Source organism: Carcharodon carcharias, chromosome 18 (assembly GCF_017639515.1).
Source record: "Carcharodon carcharias isolate sCarCar2 chromosome 18, sCarCar2.pri, whole genome shotgun sequence".
NCBI lineage: Eukaryota > Metazoa > Chordata > Chondrichthyes > Lamniformes > Lamnidae > Carcharodon > Carcharodon carcharias.
In genome coordinates, this window is record NC_054484.1 from 70,672,772 (window position 1) to 70,689,858 (window position 17,087).

The 17,087-nt window shown below is 41.4% G+C and overlaps 1 protein-coding gene across 7 annotated transcripts in view; it reads right to left on the bottom strand.

Moving 5' to 3' along the window:
- The window catches only part of caska (calcium/calmodulin-dependent serine protein kinase a), a 494,230-nt gene that overhangs the window by 15,284 nt on the left and 461,859 nt on the right, over nt 1-17,087 (bottom strand). For all 7 annotated transcript variants that reach the window (XM_041210838.1, XM_041210837.1, XM_041210836.1 and 4 more), the window contains 2 exons: nt 12,995-13,110; nt 117-197 (listed from right to left, as the gene is read on the bottom strand). In XM_041210838.1, the coding sequence (XP_041066772.1) occupies nt 117-197; nt 12,995-13,110 (197 nt within the window). The remainder of the gene's footprint in view (nt 1-116; nt 198-12,994; nt 13,111-17,087) is intronic.

Consider the following 17,087-nt stretch of genomic DNA (forward strand, 5'->3'; position numbering starts at 1 on the left):
CACAAAAAAAGGCAAAAATGATAGAAGTCTTTATTCACTTTTAAAATGAATTTAAATAGTATTGCTTTGTAATTGCCATTCCACAATTTTTGTACTAAATTATGACTTTTTTTTACCTAGTAACACTAGTGTCTTCCTTCTGAAGGCTGGCAGTTTTACTACCTCTTCGTATGTAACAAGATCTAGTTGGTCAAAGACTGAAAGGGAAGCCCATTGAGAGAATAAGTTGCATTCATGAGCATTACAATTGTTTTACAAAGCAACTAAAATACAAGGGAAAAGTTTTAGCATTCCTGGAAATTTTCAGATGAGGTTTCATATTTGTTATGATTTGATGCACCAATTTGAAAATAATTATCATTTATTCTAAAGCAACTGCAGTATAACATATGTTGTTCTGTGACTAAATACTTGTTATATTAAAAATTGAGATGAGATGAAATGTATTTGATAATATAATTGAATAATGGGTGTTACTAAAACTGGAACGATTCTTTTCTTTAGATGAAATCTAGTGAAAAACAAAATGGTTGATTGTAAGATGCTGTATGTACACATTTTGTTTACAGTAAAATTGCTTTTCATGGGATAAGCCTGCATATTGTAAATAATATGTAGCATTATAAGAAACTAAAAATATAAACTAAACAGCATCATCAAACATTAACTTTTTTTAACAGCAAACTTCCCTTGGTATGGGAAAATGTATCTTGAATGACCTATTATTTTGCTGAATACCTTAATCAGTTACAAGAATGAAATAGAGACTCCTATTTTTTCTGTAAGTACTTTTACTGGACTTTCTTAGTTTTTGTTGGCGGTTTCCTTAGTGCCAATTGACATTTTATAGCATTGAGCTTCTGAAGAAAATCTAAGCTGCAATCAAGCAGAAGGAAATGAAGGGATATCTTTTTTTGTTCCTGGAGAGAGGGAAAGTTGCAACAGAACTCATTTTTCCATAAAGGTTAATATGAAAAAATGAAAACTCAGCAGATAGTCTCAAAAATACATTTTAAAGTGGGCAACTAGAAAAAGAAGTAAGTTGAAACATACGTTGAATTTCAACTTTTGAAACGTTACTCACATACATGGAACCATTCTAAATAATTAGGCATTTTAGAACAATTCCAAGCCAGGGCTTGAAGAAGTGCTTGTATGATCTGTGGCTATCTAGCTGGTGTTGGCAGGGACCTGGGGGACTTAATGCACCAACAAAATGGGCGTGCTGCAGATTCCATAACATTCATCAATGTGTGCCCCTTCTAATACTAATTCGTCTGCAAGATTCTCTCCTTTCCTAGCTGTTAAGTGCCCACTTGATATACTGCTAGTCTTGCCAAAGACAGATTGAGGGAAAGCTACTGGGAAGTTGGGTGGTTCCAGTCTCTCTTATATACTGATAACATAATTATCCTGTTAGAAGCGGGGGGAGCATTAGAGTAATGGGAGGGTTTTTGGCAACTAGTTGAGACAAATGAATTGTATCAGGCAGGCAAGAGGCATGAAGGGAAGTTTAAGGTTCTTCAAATAAATCAAACTATAAAGAAATGACTTAAAATATTAATAAAACAAAACAGAACAGATATTTCAACAGGAGCCTTCACCATCTGCAATAATAATTTTTCCAATTTTAAGGTAAATGGTAAAGACACAGTAGACTTCATCTTCAGTCACAATATTTTATGAAAGGAAATGCCACCAGAGTTGTTAATGGTTTAAAGTCACATAGTTCATAGTGAAAAGTAGAGTTCATTATTGCTGTTGCAAATTAGAATAAACATTGTTATTTCTGGTGTACTTACAGGGAAATTATGAGTCTTACATGGCAATTCCATCATTCAGTTAAAGCTGCATTATATTTTCATAATGTACTATTATGCATTGACACAAGCATTTAGCCTACACGTCCTAAATCAGTGTAGCTAATTAAGATCATTAATGTTTACTTAATAATGCATTTCTCTGCAGTTTGAACATTTGTAAGCCATTACAGTGTGATATTACCATTGGAGTCGTCACAGTGGCAGAAATGTTTCTCCAGTGGTGCCCTCAATTAGAGCAGTGGTTCTCAAACCAGGGTCCACAGACCTCTGGCAGTCCGTAGAGATTTTTCAGGGGGTCCACTAAATAATGTGACAGTGCCGCGGTATACAGCAAGAACGAGTGGCAGCCGAAGCATGCCTTGCTCTTGCTCTTTCCATGTTTTTGCTGAGCCAGTGCTCCTGTTAACCCCAGGCTCTTGCTCTCTCCTGTTTCCTTAGTACTTTTTCTACGTTCTGCTCTCCCCATATTCCTGCTCTCTTCGCTGAGGATAAACAGACTCTGCAGTGAGAAGCAAGCACACCCATCTCACTGATATATGTAAGTAAATACTTGATTTTTAAAAAGCATTATGAAAACATTCTTTACATGCAGCACTTTCATATTATGGGTATTGCATTATAATTTGGATAGATGGAGCCCCTTCAACCAAAAGTCTGAGAACCAAGTAATTAGAGAAGTATGTCGCTTTCAATATGGAAGATAACTAAATAGTAGACATATAAATAGAACCTGAATACGTATTTTCGTTACTCCACCTTTCTTCAAGTAACTTGTACTCTCATTCCACCATGAATTACTGCTAACAATGTCGCCATTTTCTCAGCTTACTGGAGGGCCGACACAAAATGTCATTACAGTACTGAATGGGAGGGCAAGGGATGGGAGAGGAGGGAAAAGAATAAGCTGAGATGTGGGGCTCGCACCTAATGCCACTGCTTGAACAGATGACAGAGAAAACATGTTAAGGCAGTGAGGTGTCAGAAGTTCAGGGTTCTTTTATTGTCCACCAAATGGTTTTGTTGAGTTCTGATCAAGGTTAATAGGGTGGCAAATTTGCTGATTGACATCATACCTGCATTAACATAAGTGAAGTGAGGAATGTAATTGCTGCACTCCTGGATTCCTCCATCAATTTGAACTCAGAAATATATTGCCGTTCCTTCACTGTCACTGGGTCAAAATTCTGGAACTCCTTCCACCCTGTACTTATACCACATGGACTGCAGCGGTTCAAGACGGCAACTCATCACCATCTTCTCAAGGGGCAATTGGAAATGGGCAATAAATGCTGGACTAGCCCACATCCCATGAATGAATAAAAATTTTTTTTCAAAAGTTTGATCTTCATTAAGCTAATAAAGAAACTGGGTTTTCCAACAAAATATAATGCAGCTTTAATTTTTAAATATTGATGAGAGAAACAAAAATTTAAAAAAATGATGGAATAAGGGAGAAAAGTTAACATCAATCACAGTTACTTACATGCATAGAAGCCATTGGGTGGAAGACAGCATGAAAAATGTATAAGCATCATTGTTTAAGCAATGTTGCATTGTATTGTTAAATTACAACCAAAACGTTTAAAACGCACAAAAACCCACATTAAAGCAAATCAAATATTACATTACAAATAAAATGCAATGTGTGGAAGGTATATTTTAATATTCACAGAACGGCAACAAACACATTAGATTGCAAAAGGAGTTAACTTAATTCTATGTAGATCAAATAACAGACAGCTAGGCTGATCGATAGATGTGTGCAGTTTTGACTTTTTCTGGGAGTAGTATGTACATGATCGTGTTATCACAAATATGCATACAAACCCAAGGCCAATTTGAGACTATTAAGTCTGTAATACATTCAAGACTAGGTTCTATGTAACTGCAAATAAAGTTTCTGCTGGTTCTCTGTTTTCTCAGCTTGTGGCAATTGTATCATGGGGCAGGATTTTCCTGTCAGCGAGCGGGGGAGGCGGGGCCTGCTTGCCTACACGTAAAATGATGCAAGGTGACATCAGGCGAACACCTGACGTCAGCGCGCCCCATTTAAATTTTCCAGTAGACAGGGGCGCAGCAAAATCAGCTGTGTGCCTGCCAACCTGTCAATGGCCAATTGAAGCCATTGACAGAGTAATTAACCTTAAGGTTGGTAGCACGCCAGGAGACCCGGCGGGAATTAGAAAAACCATGAAACCTCATATACGGGTGGGATGAGGTTTCATGTAGGTTTTAAAAAAATTTAATAAAGTTTTTGCAAAAATTATGAACATAAACCAACTCGTGACAGTATCACATGAGGGGACAAGGTAGGGAAATTTTATTATTCTATTTTTAGCTTTTTTACATTTAAAGCCGATCTCCCTGTGGCAGCACTTAGCCTCAGGGACATGAGTGCGCTCTTTCGTGCAAAACAGCGCACTTTCAATTTTGGGATCCCCCCCCCCATACAGGGAATGCACAGCAGTTCTGTGCGGACGTCACGCTGGGTGGGCCTTGATTGGCCCGTTCCACGTAAAATGGCGTCGTGCCCCCGATTGGGGGCACCAATCTGAAGTGCGCCTGTGCGTGCCCACCCTTCAACTTCGCCCCCGACGGGCGGAAAATCCTGCCCATGGGCTGTGATACCACTTTTAGCAATCAGTTGTTGTGTGCTGTCAAAGGTGTGTCAACACAGCACAGATTAGGTATGTACAAATTTAGATGTAGAGCATCAGTTTATAATTCAAAGCAGACTCTGATTCTCAGCTCTGGTGAACAGTTGAACTTGGGTACTGTTATAAATACCTAGTTCATGTTTCATAATAATATTTTAGAGGAAAGTTTTAGTTCTGGGAAGATTAAAGTTGAGCTGTAGAAAAGGGGATAAATACAACTAAAGCAGCTTGAAGACCATTACATTTAAATGGTTGGGGTCATGTCGAGTCCCTCTGGGGGACAAAGAGTTTCAACAAGATTGGCTGAATCATAGGGCTGAATTCTCTGGTCAGTGAGCGGAGGAGGGGCTCTCTCGCTGGCACGTAAAATGACACGCGGTGATGTTAGGCGTCCCAACATCACCGCACGTCATTCAGATTTCTAGTTTGGTGGGCACGCAGCCGAGTCAGCTGTGCGCCTGCCGAACACGGGCGGGATGAGGTTTCATGAAGTGTTTTAAAATTTAATTAAAATAATTCTTTGACATGTCTCAGCTCATGTGACAGTGTCACATGAGGGGACATGTCTTAAAAGTTTTTAATTACTTTATTTCAGTTTTTAAATATCAAACTGATCTGTGCCTCAGCGGATTTCTGTGCTCTTTTGCGCACATGCGCAAAAATGCGCAGGCCCTGACTCAGGGAATCCCCCACCCCCACCACACAGGGAGCAATCAGCGCTCCTGTGCGAGCATCACGCTGGGCAGCCTTAATTGGCCCGCCCACGTTAAATGGTGGCATGGCCCTCATCGGGGGCGCTGATTGTGTTCGCGCTCGCCCCCCCACCCAAGCTCTTCAGAAATTTGAGAGATCTGTCTTGGTTGAATTTGCTATTTATTGTACAGTGTGGGGTGCCTGTTAATTCACATGCACCCATATTAACCGCGAATACATAAGATAATATTGTAAATTGTTTTGTCTTTCTGATCTTGTAAAGTTTATTTTTGTTTGTTCAAAATCTGTGGAATCTTGTGGCTTTATTCTCTTAGCAAATGTTTTGAATCACAAACTTTAAACAATATGTTATTGGTCCCAAACTGGATCTTACCAAAAACTTGAGGGACTGGTCCAGGATAACAATACTCATTGTGGCTAAGTTTTCTTAACTTAATGTTTATGTCCAGATTCATGATTGAAATACGTCTGAGTAAGGTCAACAACTACACTGTTTCTGTGAATGATTATCTGTCACTCTAGCAGTTAAAATAAAGCACCTGTATGCCAAAGATTGAGCTGGCTATAGTGATATATCTTGGGTGGTTAGTTATATTTTCTTGCATATAAAGTTGATAATACAAATTACAAGGGTATAATTTTCAGTAAAATATGATGGAACTCTTATTACAGTGTAACATTAGGAGGTGCTATTGCTTACCAAATCCATCCCTACCACTCAAACTAAGAAATGAGAAGCAAAGAGAGAATATGAGAAGAAACTGGCAATTAAAATAAAAGGAAATCCAAAAGTCTTCTATAGGCATAGTAAGAGGGTAGTAAAAGGAGCAGTGGGCCTGATTAGGGACTAAAAAGGGATTTACGCATGGAGTCAGGGGGCATGGCTCAAGTGCTAAATGAGTATTGTGCATTTGTCTTTAACAGGAAAATGCCGCCAAAGTCATACTGAAAGGGGAAGTAGTTAAGACACTGGATGGACTAGCAATTGATAAAGAGGAGGTACTAGAAAGGCTGGCTATACTTAAAGTTGATGTCATCAGGGCCGAATGAAATGCATCCAAGAATACCGAAGGAAGTAAGGGTGGAAGTTGCAGAGGTGCTAGTCACATTCTTTCAATCTCCCTCAGATAGAGGGGTGGTGCCATAGGACTGGAGAGTTGCAAATGTTACAAATTTAGTCAAGAAAGGGTGTAAGGATAAGCCCATCAACTGCACATCAGTCAGTGGAACCTCAGTGATAGGAAAGGTTTTAGAAATGATAAACTGGGATAAAATTAGCAATTACATGGACAACGGTGGATTAATGAATGAAAGCTAGCACAGATTTGTAAAATACAAATCACATATAGCTAACCTGATGAGATTGTGATGAGGTAATAAAGTTAGAAACCCATGGGAAAGAAAGGACAGTGGCAGCATAGGTATCAGTTTGGCTGAGTGACAGGAAATAGAGTAGTGGTGAATGGTTGTTTTATGGACTGAGGATGGTATACAATGGGGTTCCCAGGAATCGAAACAGGGACCACTGTTTCTCTTAATCTATGTTAATGATCCAGACTTGGATGTGCAGGGCACAATACCAAAATTTGCAGATGACACAATGCTTAGAAGTATTGTGGAAGATAATGATGGACTTCAAGAAGGCAGGTAGATCAGTGGAATGGGAGGACAGGTGGCAGGTGAAATTTAACAAAGATTTATGAAGTGATAAGTTTTGATGGGAAGAACCAAGGGAGGCAAAATAAAATGAAGATATGATTCCAAAGCAGGTGCAGGAACAGAGGGACCTGGGTGTATATGTACATAAGTCATTGAAGGTGGCAGGGCAGGTTGAGAAGCTGCTAAATAAGGGATCCTGGATTTTATAAATAGGCGCTTAGAGTTCAAAAGCAAGGAAGTTATGGTGAATCGTTACAAAACTGGTTCAGCCTCGACTGGAATATTGTGTCCAATTCTTGTCACCATACTTGAGGAAGGATGTGAAGGCATTAGAGAAATTGCAGAAAGTTGCAGGGTCCACAAACAGGGAACATAGTTTCAGGATAGGAGGTAGGAGGTTCAGAGGGGTTCGAGGGGAAATTTTTTCTCCACCACCTCACTTGAACCACCATTGTCTTTAAGTTGTTCAGACTACCTCTCCAACATGAGAAAGATCACCTACATACAGCTCTGGAATATCAACCATCTTTGCTTCTACCTCAGCCCATCTGCTTCATTCAATCCTTTATCAGCTCCAAACTCAACTATTCAAACACTTTTCTGAACAGACTCCCCATCCCCACCCTCCACAAACTTCAACGCATTGAAAGCTCTGCTGTCTATATCCTATTCTGTACCAATTTCTGCTTCCTTATTATTCTTGCTCTTGCTGACCGACATTGGCTCTCAGCTCCCAATACCTCATTCTTGCGTTTAAATCCCTTCTCCAAACCTCTCCAACTTTGTTTGTTTGACTTGGTCATTTTTGCATCCCTACTTTTCTTTGTTCACCTTCATCTTCAGCAAACTAGGCTCTATGCTTTTGGAATTCCCTTCCTAAACTCCTCTGGGGGTTCTCCACCTCACTCTCCCTCTTGAAACCCAGATCTTTGACTAAATCTTTGGTCACATCATCTAACACCTTTTTTGAACAGTCATCCAAGTATTTTTATTATGCACCTTTAAGACCTTTTGGGATGTTTTTCTACATTAAAGGTGTTATGTAAATACATGTTGTTATGGTATATTTCTGCTGACAACAGAACAATGAATTATAATAATTTCCACCCCATCTGCAACTTTCTTCTCCTTTTCTGAAGGCTGTAAATGAGATATGGTTGGTTCCATGTGTGGTGCTAACAGTCCTCTGCCTTAGTGGCTATTCTTCACCTGCAGGTCCAGATAACCAAGTCGGGCATAGTAATGATTATAGAAAGAGAGATGGGGTGGCATCAGAGCTGTATCTGTTCTGTCCTAATGTGGATATGGTTCATTGTCCAGTGGGTACTAGGTAAATCAGGACTAAGTATTATGGTTAATTATTTTCCCTGCATTAATTCAAGGATATTAGAGGTCAAATTGCAGTTCCCCCTTTGATACCCTGGGTAACACCAGTGGACTCAAAATGCTCCAGGGATGGGAGTTTCTTGCTCTGTCTGGCTCACGTAATGAACATATCTTTTTATTTTCTGTTGAACTGTGGATTAAAATTACAATGGCTACAATTTGAATGACATGTCCACTGGAACAGGATGAGAGACATATACAATGTTGCAGTCCTGGAACAAGACTGTGCCATGAAAGACAGGATGGTGCTGGAAAGGAGTCCTGGACCAAGGGAGCTGCCTAGCAACAATGTTTTAATTGACTCCTGAGCAGGTGACCAGGGTTTGTGTGAGAGCAGTGCAGAATAGCTCCTAGCTTGAAAGGAACAAGACCTAAAACCTCTATCTCCTGTGTGTGTAAGATTCCAGCAATCCTATAATAATAGCTAGCTGGCTTTTTCTCCTCATATCTCTATAACCTGCTCTGTGAAAACCCCTGTTAAGAGGCAAAGGGGAAAATCACTGTTAGAGACATTGAAAGGCAAGTGCTCAACCAGTGAACTAAATATTGAAAGTGCTGGAAGACCACCTTATGTCATCAACAAGAACTGTAAGGAATTTGGAAGACATCAATCAAAATCAACCGATTGAATCCTATACTCAAGAATTGGTGTTATTGAACTGTTTTATCCTTCCCTTAAAATCAATGTTTTTGTGTGTCTTATGTGTCTTGTATGTGTGTGTAAAGGGATTTAAGAAGGGGTAGAGTTTAAGTTATAGAGTTAGAAATTAACAGTTCATATTGCTTTTCTGAAGTTATGATTCTCTGAATGAATCTACTGGACTTTTAGTCCATTTGAATTGATCAATGGTCATGAAATAAGGGGTCCATTAAAAGTGATTAAGGAAAAATTCCTAAAACAGAAAGATGAATCCACCATGTTGGATTATGTTTCCATCTTTCTAGGAAGACTCATGGGAGCATGTAAAGTAGTATGAGAACACTTAAAGCTTTCCAAAATGAAAGAATGGGCAGACAAACATGCTACAATTAGAACGTTCCAAGCAGGAGAATTAAGGCTGATCATATTTAATAGCAGAGCAGTTTTGAGGGGCTGAATGGTTTACTCCTCTTCCTCCTCCTAGTTCTTAAAAAAAGTGGGCTTTTCATAAGAACCTAAGAAATAGGAGCTGCAGTAGCCCATTTGGCGCTTTAAGCTTGCTCCGCCATACAAGATCATGGCAGATCTTATACCTCAACTTCACCATTCCACACTATCCTCACATCTCTTGACTCCCTGAGTCCATAAGACCATAAGACATAGGAGCAGAAATTAGGCCATTCGACCCATCGAGTCTGCTCTGCCATTCAATCATGGCTGATAAGTTTCTCAACCCCATTCTCCCGCCTTCTCCCTGTAACCTTTGATCCCCTTACCAATCAAGAACCTATCTATCTCGGTCTTAAATACAGTCAATGACCTGGCCTCCACAGCCTTCTGTGGCAATGAATTCCATAGATTCACTACTCTCTGGCTAAAAAAGTTTCTCCTCATCTCTGTTCTAAAAGATTCTCCCTTTACTCTGAGGCTGTACCCTCAGGTCCTAGTCTCTCCTAATGGAAACATTTTCCCCACGTCCACTCTATCCAGGCCTTTCAGTATTCTGTAGGTTTCAATCAGATCCCCCCTCATCCTTCTAAACTCCATCGAGTATAGACCCAGAGTCCTCAAACATTCCTCATATGTTAAGCCTTTCATTCCTGGGATCATTCTCGTTAACCTCCTCTGGACCCTCTCCAGGGCCAGCACATCCTTCCTGAGATACGGGGCCCAAAATTGCTCACAATATTCTAAATGTGGTCCAACCAGAGCCTTATAAAGCCTCAGAAGCACATCCCTGCTTTTGTCTTCCTAACCACCGACTTAACCTTAAGAGAATCCTGGACTAGGACTCCCAAGTCCCTTTGCACTCCAGATTTCTGAATTCTCTCCCCATTTAGAAAATAGTCTATGCCTCTATTCTTCCTACCAAAGTGCATGACCTCACACTTCCCCACGTTGTATTCCATCTGCCACTTCTTTGCCCATTCTCCTAACCTATCCAAATCCTTCTGCAGTCTCTCCACCTGCTCAATACTACCTGTCCCTCCACCTATCTTTGTATCATCTGCAAACTTAGCCAGGATACCCTCAGTTCCTTCATCTAGATCGTTAATGTATAAAGTGAAAAGTTGTGGTCCCAACACTGACCCCTGTGAAACTCCACTAGTCACCAGCCACCATCCTGAGAAGGACCCGCTTATCCCCACTCTGCCTCCTGCCAGACAGCCAATCTTCTATCCATGCTAGTACTTTGCCTCTAACACTAGGGGCTCTTATCTTACTGAGCAGCCTCCTGTGCGGCACCTTGTCAAAGGCCTTCTGGAAGTCCAAGTAGATAACATCAATTGGCTCTCTGAGTCACCAAAAATCTATTGACCTCCGTCTTGAATATATTCAACAACTGAGAATACACAGGTGCCTGGGGTAGAGAATTTCAAAGATTCACAACCTTCAGAATGAAGAAATCTCGCCCCCATCTCAGTGTGAAGTGGCCAACCCCTTATTCTGAGAATGTGACCCCATGTTCTAGATTTACTTGCTGAGGAAATATTTTCTCAGTATCCACCTTGTCAAGCCCCTAAAAATTTTATATGTTTCATTTAGATCACCTCTCACTCTTCCAAAATGGAGGGAATTTAGGCCTAGGCTACTCAATCTCTCCTCACAAGGTAATCTCCTTATCTCGGGAACCATTTTAGTGAGCCCTCATTGAACTGCTCCCAGGAAAAGTTTGCTCTTTCTTAGGTAAGGAGATCAAAACTACGCTCAGTACTCCGGGTGTGGCCCCACCAATACCCTGTGTAATTGTAATGGCTTCTTTATTGTCATACTCCAATCCTTTTGAAATAAAAGCCTTTTTCCCTTCCTAAATACTTGCCGTACCTGCATGTTACCTTTCTGTCATTCATGTACAAGTACACTGAAGGTCACTATGGATGCAAACATTCCCCAGTCTCTCACCATTAAAAAATATTCTGCTTTTTTACTTTTTCTACCAAAGCAAATGACTTCACACTTCACCATGATAATGTCACACTTCAACACATTGTACTCCATTTGATATGTTCTTTCCACTTACCCGACCTGTCTATATTCCTCTGCAGCCTCTTTGTCCTCACCACGTATCTTCTCACCTAATTTTGTATCATCAGCAAATTTGGATATGTTGCACTCTGTCCCCTCATCTAAGTTATTAATATGTACTGTAAATAGCTGAGGCCCAAGTACCAATCTTTGTGGTACCCACCCCAAATTACAGCCAACCCAAAAATGTTCCCTTTATTCCAACTCTGTTTTCTGTCCATTAACCAATCCTTGTTCTATGCTAAAAATACCTCCAATCTCATGAGTCCTAATTTTTGTGTAATAACCTTTTGTGTGGCACATTTTCAAGTATTTTTTGAAAATCCAAATACACTAAATCAACTGATTCTCCCTTACCCATCCTACTAGTTACATCCTCAAAAAAACCGTAACAGATTTGTCAAACATGGTTTCCCTTTCATAAAACAGTGCTGACTCTGCTTAATCATGTTAGGATTCACTAAGGCCTCAGATTGATGGCATTTGCTGTAATGTGCACTAAATCCATGCACTCTGGATGATCAGAAACATTCAGGGGATCACATTCATTAAGTGGGTGGCGGGGGAGATGGAATGTTCCTTTCTGTTGAACTTTACATAAAGCTAGCTTCAAAGGAAAGGGGTGCAGGTGTAGACATGTTTAGTAGCTCTTTGGCCAAGGGATTAAGCTCAAGCCTCAATATTGTGTAGTTGGCAGTCAGACAGTAAAGGGGTGCAGAAAATACAGACGACTGTGTAGGGAGGCTGTTCTGCCCTACGTCAAGAGGAATTATGTTTTTAAGTTAAGAAAGATGTCCTACTGAAGCGGAGTAACATAGCGCCATCATTATGATTAGATGATTTAATAAAGACATCTGATCATAACCATGGCTGTTTGTTTATTTTACCGGGAAATAACAGAGTTTAATGACGCAGTAAGCTTTGGCTCATCTAGGAGTAATTTGATTCACTGTTGAAATGACTGAAGAAATATATCCACGAAAAACGTGACAGTCCAAGCCAGATCACAAGGGAAAACTATTGTTATATACCTGGATTTTGCTATCAAATAATAGAAAAAGTGCAGTGTGAGCCAACTTTCAAAGAAGTTAGATGCTCAGATTGCTTAATGGAACAACTGACAACAGGTTCAAGAGGTAATACGGTGGATCTGAATGGATAACAAAAACGTGATTTTGATGGATTTGTTGACAATGCAGCTTTTCTCCATTTGTTAATACTAAATTATGCTTATTTCAATAATTCAATGATATCTTAAAATTTAAGTCTTAACTCTCTGGAATGCTTTATTTTTGTTAAGTTCTTAATCCTTAAAAGTAACCACTGACACATATAAAATCCATGAAAATCTCTACGTCAATTGGATTAAAATTGAGGGCAAGCCAGGAAAATATTTTAATAGTGGCAGTAACCCCATTATTTTGAATGGATCATGGTTGGCATTAAAATATGCTGATTAGAAAATCTCACGTTGTTTACCAATCCAGTATGAACCTTATTATTTTATTCTTAAGCATAAAATATTTTTAACAGTAAGTGTAGATGCAACAGAAATTAAGAATTTCAGCACCAAACTAAACATTAAATACCTGCATTGTGTTTGGCCAAGTACTTATCCTTGTATTGTTTCTTCTTCTTTCCAAACCAGGTACAGCTAGCCTGTTGCTCTTGTTTGGTCTTTTCCATTGCTATACATGCAACACGCCTTGTTGTGGAAACAAAAACAAAACAAATTAGGTCCTGGTTGTCATTGTAAGAAAGCATAAGGCGTTATTTAATAGGGGTGATAGGTTGGTTGTGGCGGGGGGGGGGGGGGTCTCGCCTGTCGGCTGGGGAGCTGGCAAAATTCCCTCTTCACATCTTTTCAGGAAAGCCTGCCGAATTAAATGCCAATTAGGCACTTAAATAGACTGCAGTGGGCTTTCCCTGGCATCAAGGACCATGGGGGTCTGAAGTCCTGCCCGCTGAAAATTACTGGCCAATCAGGGACTGGCATCTCTTCATTGTTTCACAGTGTCACTTGAGAGGCCATGACTACTGCCAGTATTACATGCACCTGAGGTCTAGGATCACTGATTGACCCAGGCATGATGGCGGGAAGAGAGGAGAACAGGGTCTGCAGCAAGGGCAGGGGGACGGCTTTCATCGAACCCTCAGCACCCCTTGCCTATACTGGGTTCCTCAATCAGGAACTGAGTGCCTTTGATTGAGGGACACCACCATCTCCCTGCCCCCCAACCCAAGGAGCCTGCAAGCAACCCCAGTAAAATGAACGAGTCTCCTGCCTGCCGCTGGGTGAATACTTCATCAGGGCAGTGTCAGGAAACTGGTAGAGTCCCCATCTGCTACCTTTACGCCTAATTAAATGCCCCCCACCACCAAATTTGCAACGGGAGAGGGCATTAAATTCCAGCCATAGAAAGAGAATAGGCTATTTGCACTTTCAAGTCTGTACCTTCCGTAAGCTACGTACAACCTACTTTATTGTGAATTCTACTCCACTTAATTTTGAGGAAATCTCTGGGGATCATAGAGTATCTGTGCAAAGATTGTTCTGAATAATCACTTATCCTCACATGTTTGTTACTGAATCCTGGCTTGCTACTTTGCTCCTATCTCTCTTGCCTTGTCACAGCAGCACAAGAATCACTGCATCACATACAGTATTAAAATTAGTTTACATATATCTCTATAACCTCCAGAGCGATGCCTAATCTACTAGTCCTTTAGTACTAGTAATCTAGAGGCCCAGACAAATGCTCAGGAGACCTGAGTTCAAATCCTACCATGGCAGCAGGATTTAAATTTAATTAATGAATAAAATCTAGAATAAAATGCTAGTCTCTAATAATAATCATAAAACTATAATTTATAAAAACCCATTTGGTTCAATAATCTGGGGCAGAATTTTCTGCCTGTTGGGTGGGCGGGCCTGACCTAATCTCCGGCGGGCGGGAGCCGATCCCCGCTGGAGAAGCGGGCCTCGCCGCCATTTTACGTGGGCCAGCCAATTAAGGCCTGCCCAACATGATGTCCGGCGGGAAGCGCTATGCGCTTCCTGTGCGGGTGGGGGGGCATTCCCCAAAATTGAGAGTGCGCTCTTTTGAGCATGCACATGGAAGAGCGCACATCTCCCTGAGGCTAAGTGCTGCCTCAGGGGGATCACTGACAGTTCTAAAAACATTAAAAATAGAGAAAAAAAATTATCCTTAATGTGTCCCCGTCATGTGACAATGTCACATGAGATGGGGCATGTTCAAAATCTACACTAAACCTTTATTAAACTTTTTAAATCCATACATGAAATCTCATCCTGCTGGTGGATGAGATTTCATGATATTTCAATTCCCCGCCGAGGCTCCTGGCCTGCCCACCAGCCTTAAAATTTGCCGGGTAGGTCCTTTAATTGTTTTAATGATCCTGTCAATGCCCTCAATTGGCCATTGACAGGTCGGCGGGCCCACTGCTGATTTTGCTGCGGGCCTGCCTTCCTGAATATTTAAATGGGCGGGATGACATCAGGGGATCCCCCCGACATCATCCCGTGTCAGCGAGCAGGCCCTAACACCTGCTCACCGACAGCAAAATTCAGCCCCTGCTGTTGTTACCTGATCAGGCCTACATGTAACTCTATAACTGCAGAAATGTGGTTGACTCTTAATTGGCACTCTGAAAATGCCTAGCAAGCCAGTCAGTTGTATCAAACCACTAAATAAAGCTGAATAAGGATAAAACTGGGCAGACCACCCAGCATTGACCTAGACATCGGAAATGACAAAGGCAGACTCAACTCAGTCCACCCTGCGAAGTCCCTCTCATTAACATCTGCAAACTTGTGCCAAAATTAGCAAACCTGTGCCACAAGGGACAGCAAGTAACAGTCAAGACAGTCACACTCATGAAATCATGCCGTTAAGCAGGACAGATCCACCACACTTGGCAGCACAGTTGTATACAGTTAGGAGGGAGTGGCTGCAATTTCACAATATTGGCTCTGGACCCCATGAAGTCTTATGGCAGCATGTCAAAAATAGGCAAGGAAACCGTCGCTGATTACCACTTACTGCCCTCACTCAGCTGATGAATCAGCACTCCTTCATATTGAACACCACCTGGAGGAAGCACTGAGGATAGCAAAAGCACAGAATATACTCTGGGTGAGAGAATTCAATGCCCCTTACCATGAGTGACATGATAGTACTACTACTAACCTAGCTCTCAAGGACTTTTCTGCCATACTGAGCCTGCTGAGAACCACCAAGAGAGAAAAATCTGACCTTGTCTTAACCATTTACCTGTTGCAGGTGCAGCTATCCATGCCAGTACTGGTAGGACTGACCACCACACAGTCATTTTGGAGACAAAATCTCACTTTCACACTGAGGAAACCCTCCACCATGTTGTGTGACAATACCACTGTGCTAAACTCAACAGATGTCGCAGCTCAAAACTGGACATCCATGAGGTGCTGTGGGCCATCAGCAGCAGAATTGTATTTAACCACAATCTGTAACCCATGGTCTGACATATCCCTCACTCAACCATTACCATCAGGCCAGGGGACCAACCTGGGTTCAATGAGGAGTAGAAAACATGCCAGGAGCATCACCAGACATATCTAGAAATGAGGTGCCAAAATGGTTAAGCTACAACAAAGAGCGACATGCATGTCAAGCAGCAGAAGCAGCATGCTATAGACAGACCTAGTATCACACGGTGGTAGTGTCACACAATACTGGCAGGGCTGCTTTGTTCCAGACTTCATTGCAGCTTTGGTCCAAATATGGGCAGAAGAGCTGAACTCAAGAGGTCAGGTGAGACTGACTGCCCTTGACATCAAGGAGCACTAGCAAAATTGAAATCAATGGGAATTAAGGGAAAACACTCTGCTGGTTGGAGTCATACCTAGCACAAAGGAAGATGGTTGTGGTTGTTCAAGGCCAATCATTTCAGCCCCAGGAGACTGCTGCAAGAATTTCTCAAGGTACTGTCCTAGGCTTAACCATCTTCAGCTGATTCATCAATGACCTTCCCCCCATCAAAGTTCAGAGGTGGGAATGTTGGCTGATTATTGCAGTGTTCACCAACATTCGCAAATCCTCAGATTCTCTAGTAATTCAAGCCTGCAGTAACAAGACCTGAACAAAATTCAGGCTTAGCCTGACAAGTGGCAAGTAACATTCGCGTCACGCAAGTGCCAGGATCTGACCATCTCCAACAAGAGATAATCTAACCATCTGCCCATGACATTCAATGCCATTACCATCACTGAATACCCCATCAACAACATCCCAGAGAATTACCACTGAGCAGAAACCTAACTGGACCAGCCACCAATCTTCTATGGCTACAAGTGCATGTCAGGGGCTGGAAATATTGTGTTGAGTAACTCACCTCCTGATTCCCCAATGCCTGTCCAGTATCTTTATGGCACAATCCCAGAGTGTGGTGGAATACTTCCCACTTGCCTGGGTGAGTGCAGCTCCAACAACAGTCAAGGAGCTTGATGTTATTCAACGTAAAGTAGCCTGCTTGATCAACACCCCATCCACCACTTTAAACATTCACTTCTCCCACACTAATGCACAGTGGCCGCAGTGTAACATCTACAAAATGCACTGCAACAACTTGCCATGGTACCTTCTAAACCCGCAACTTCTACCACCTAGCAGAACAAGGACA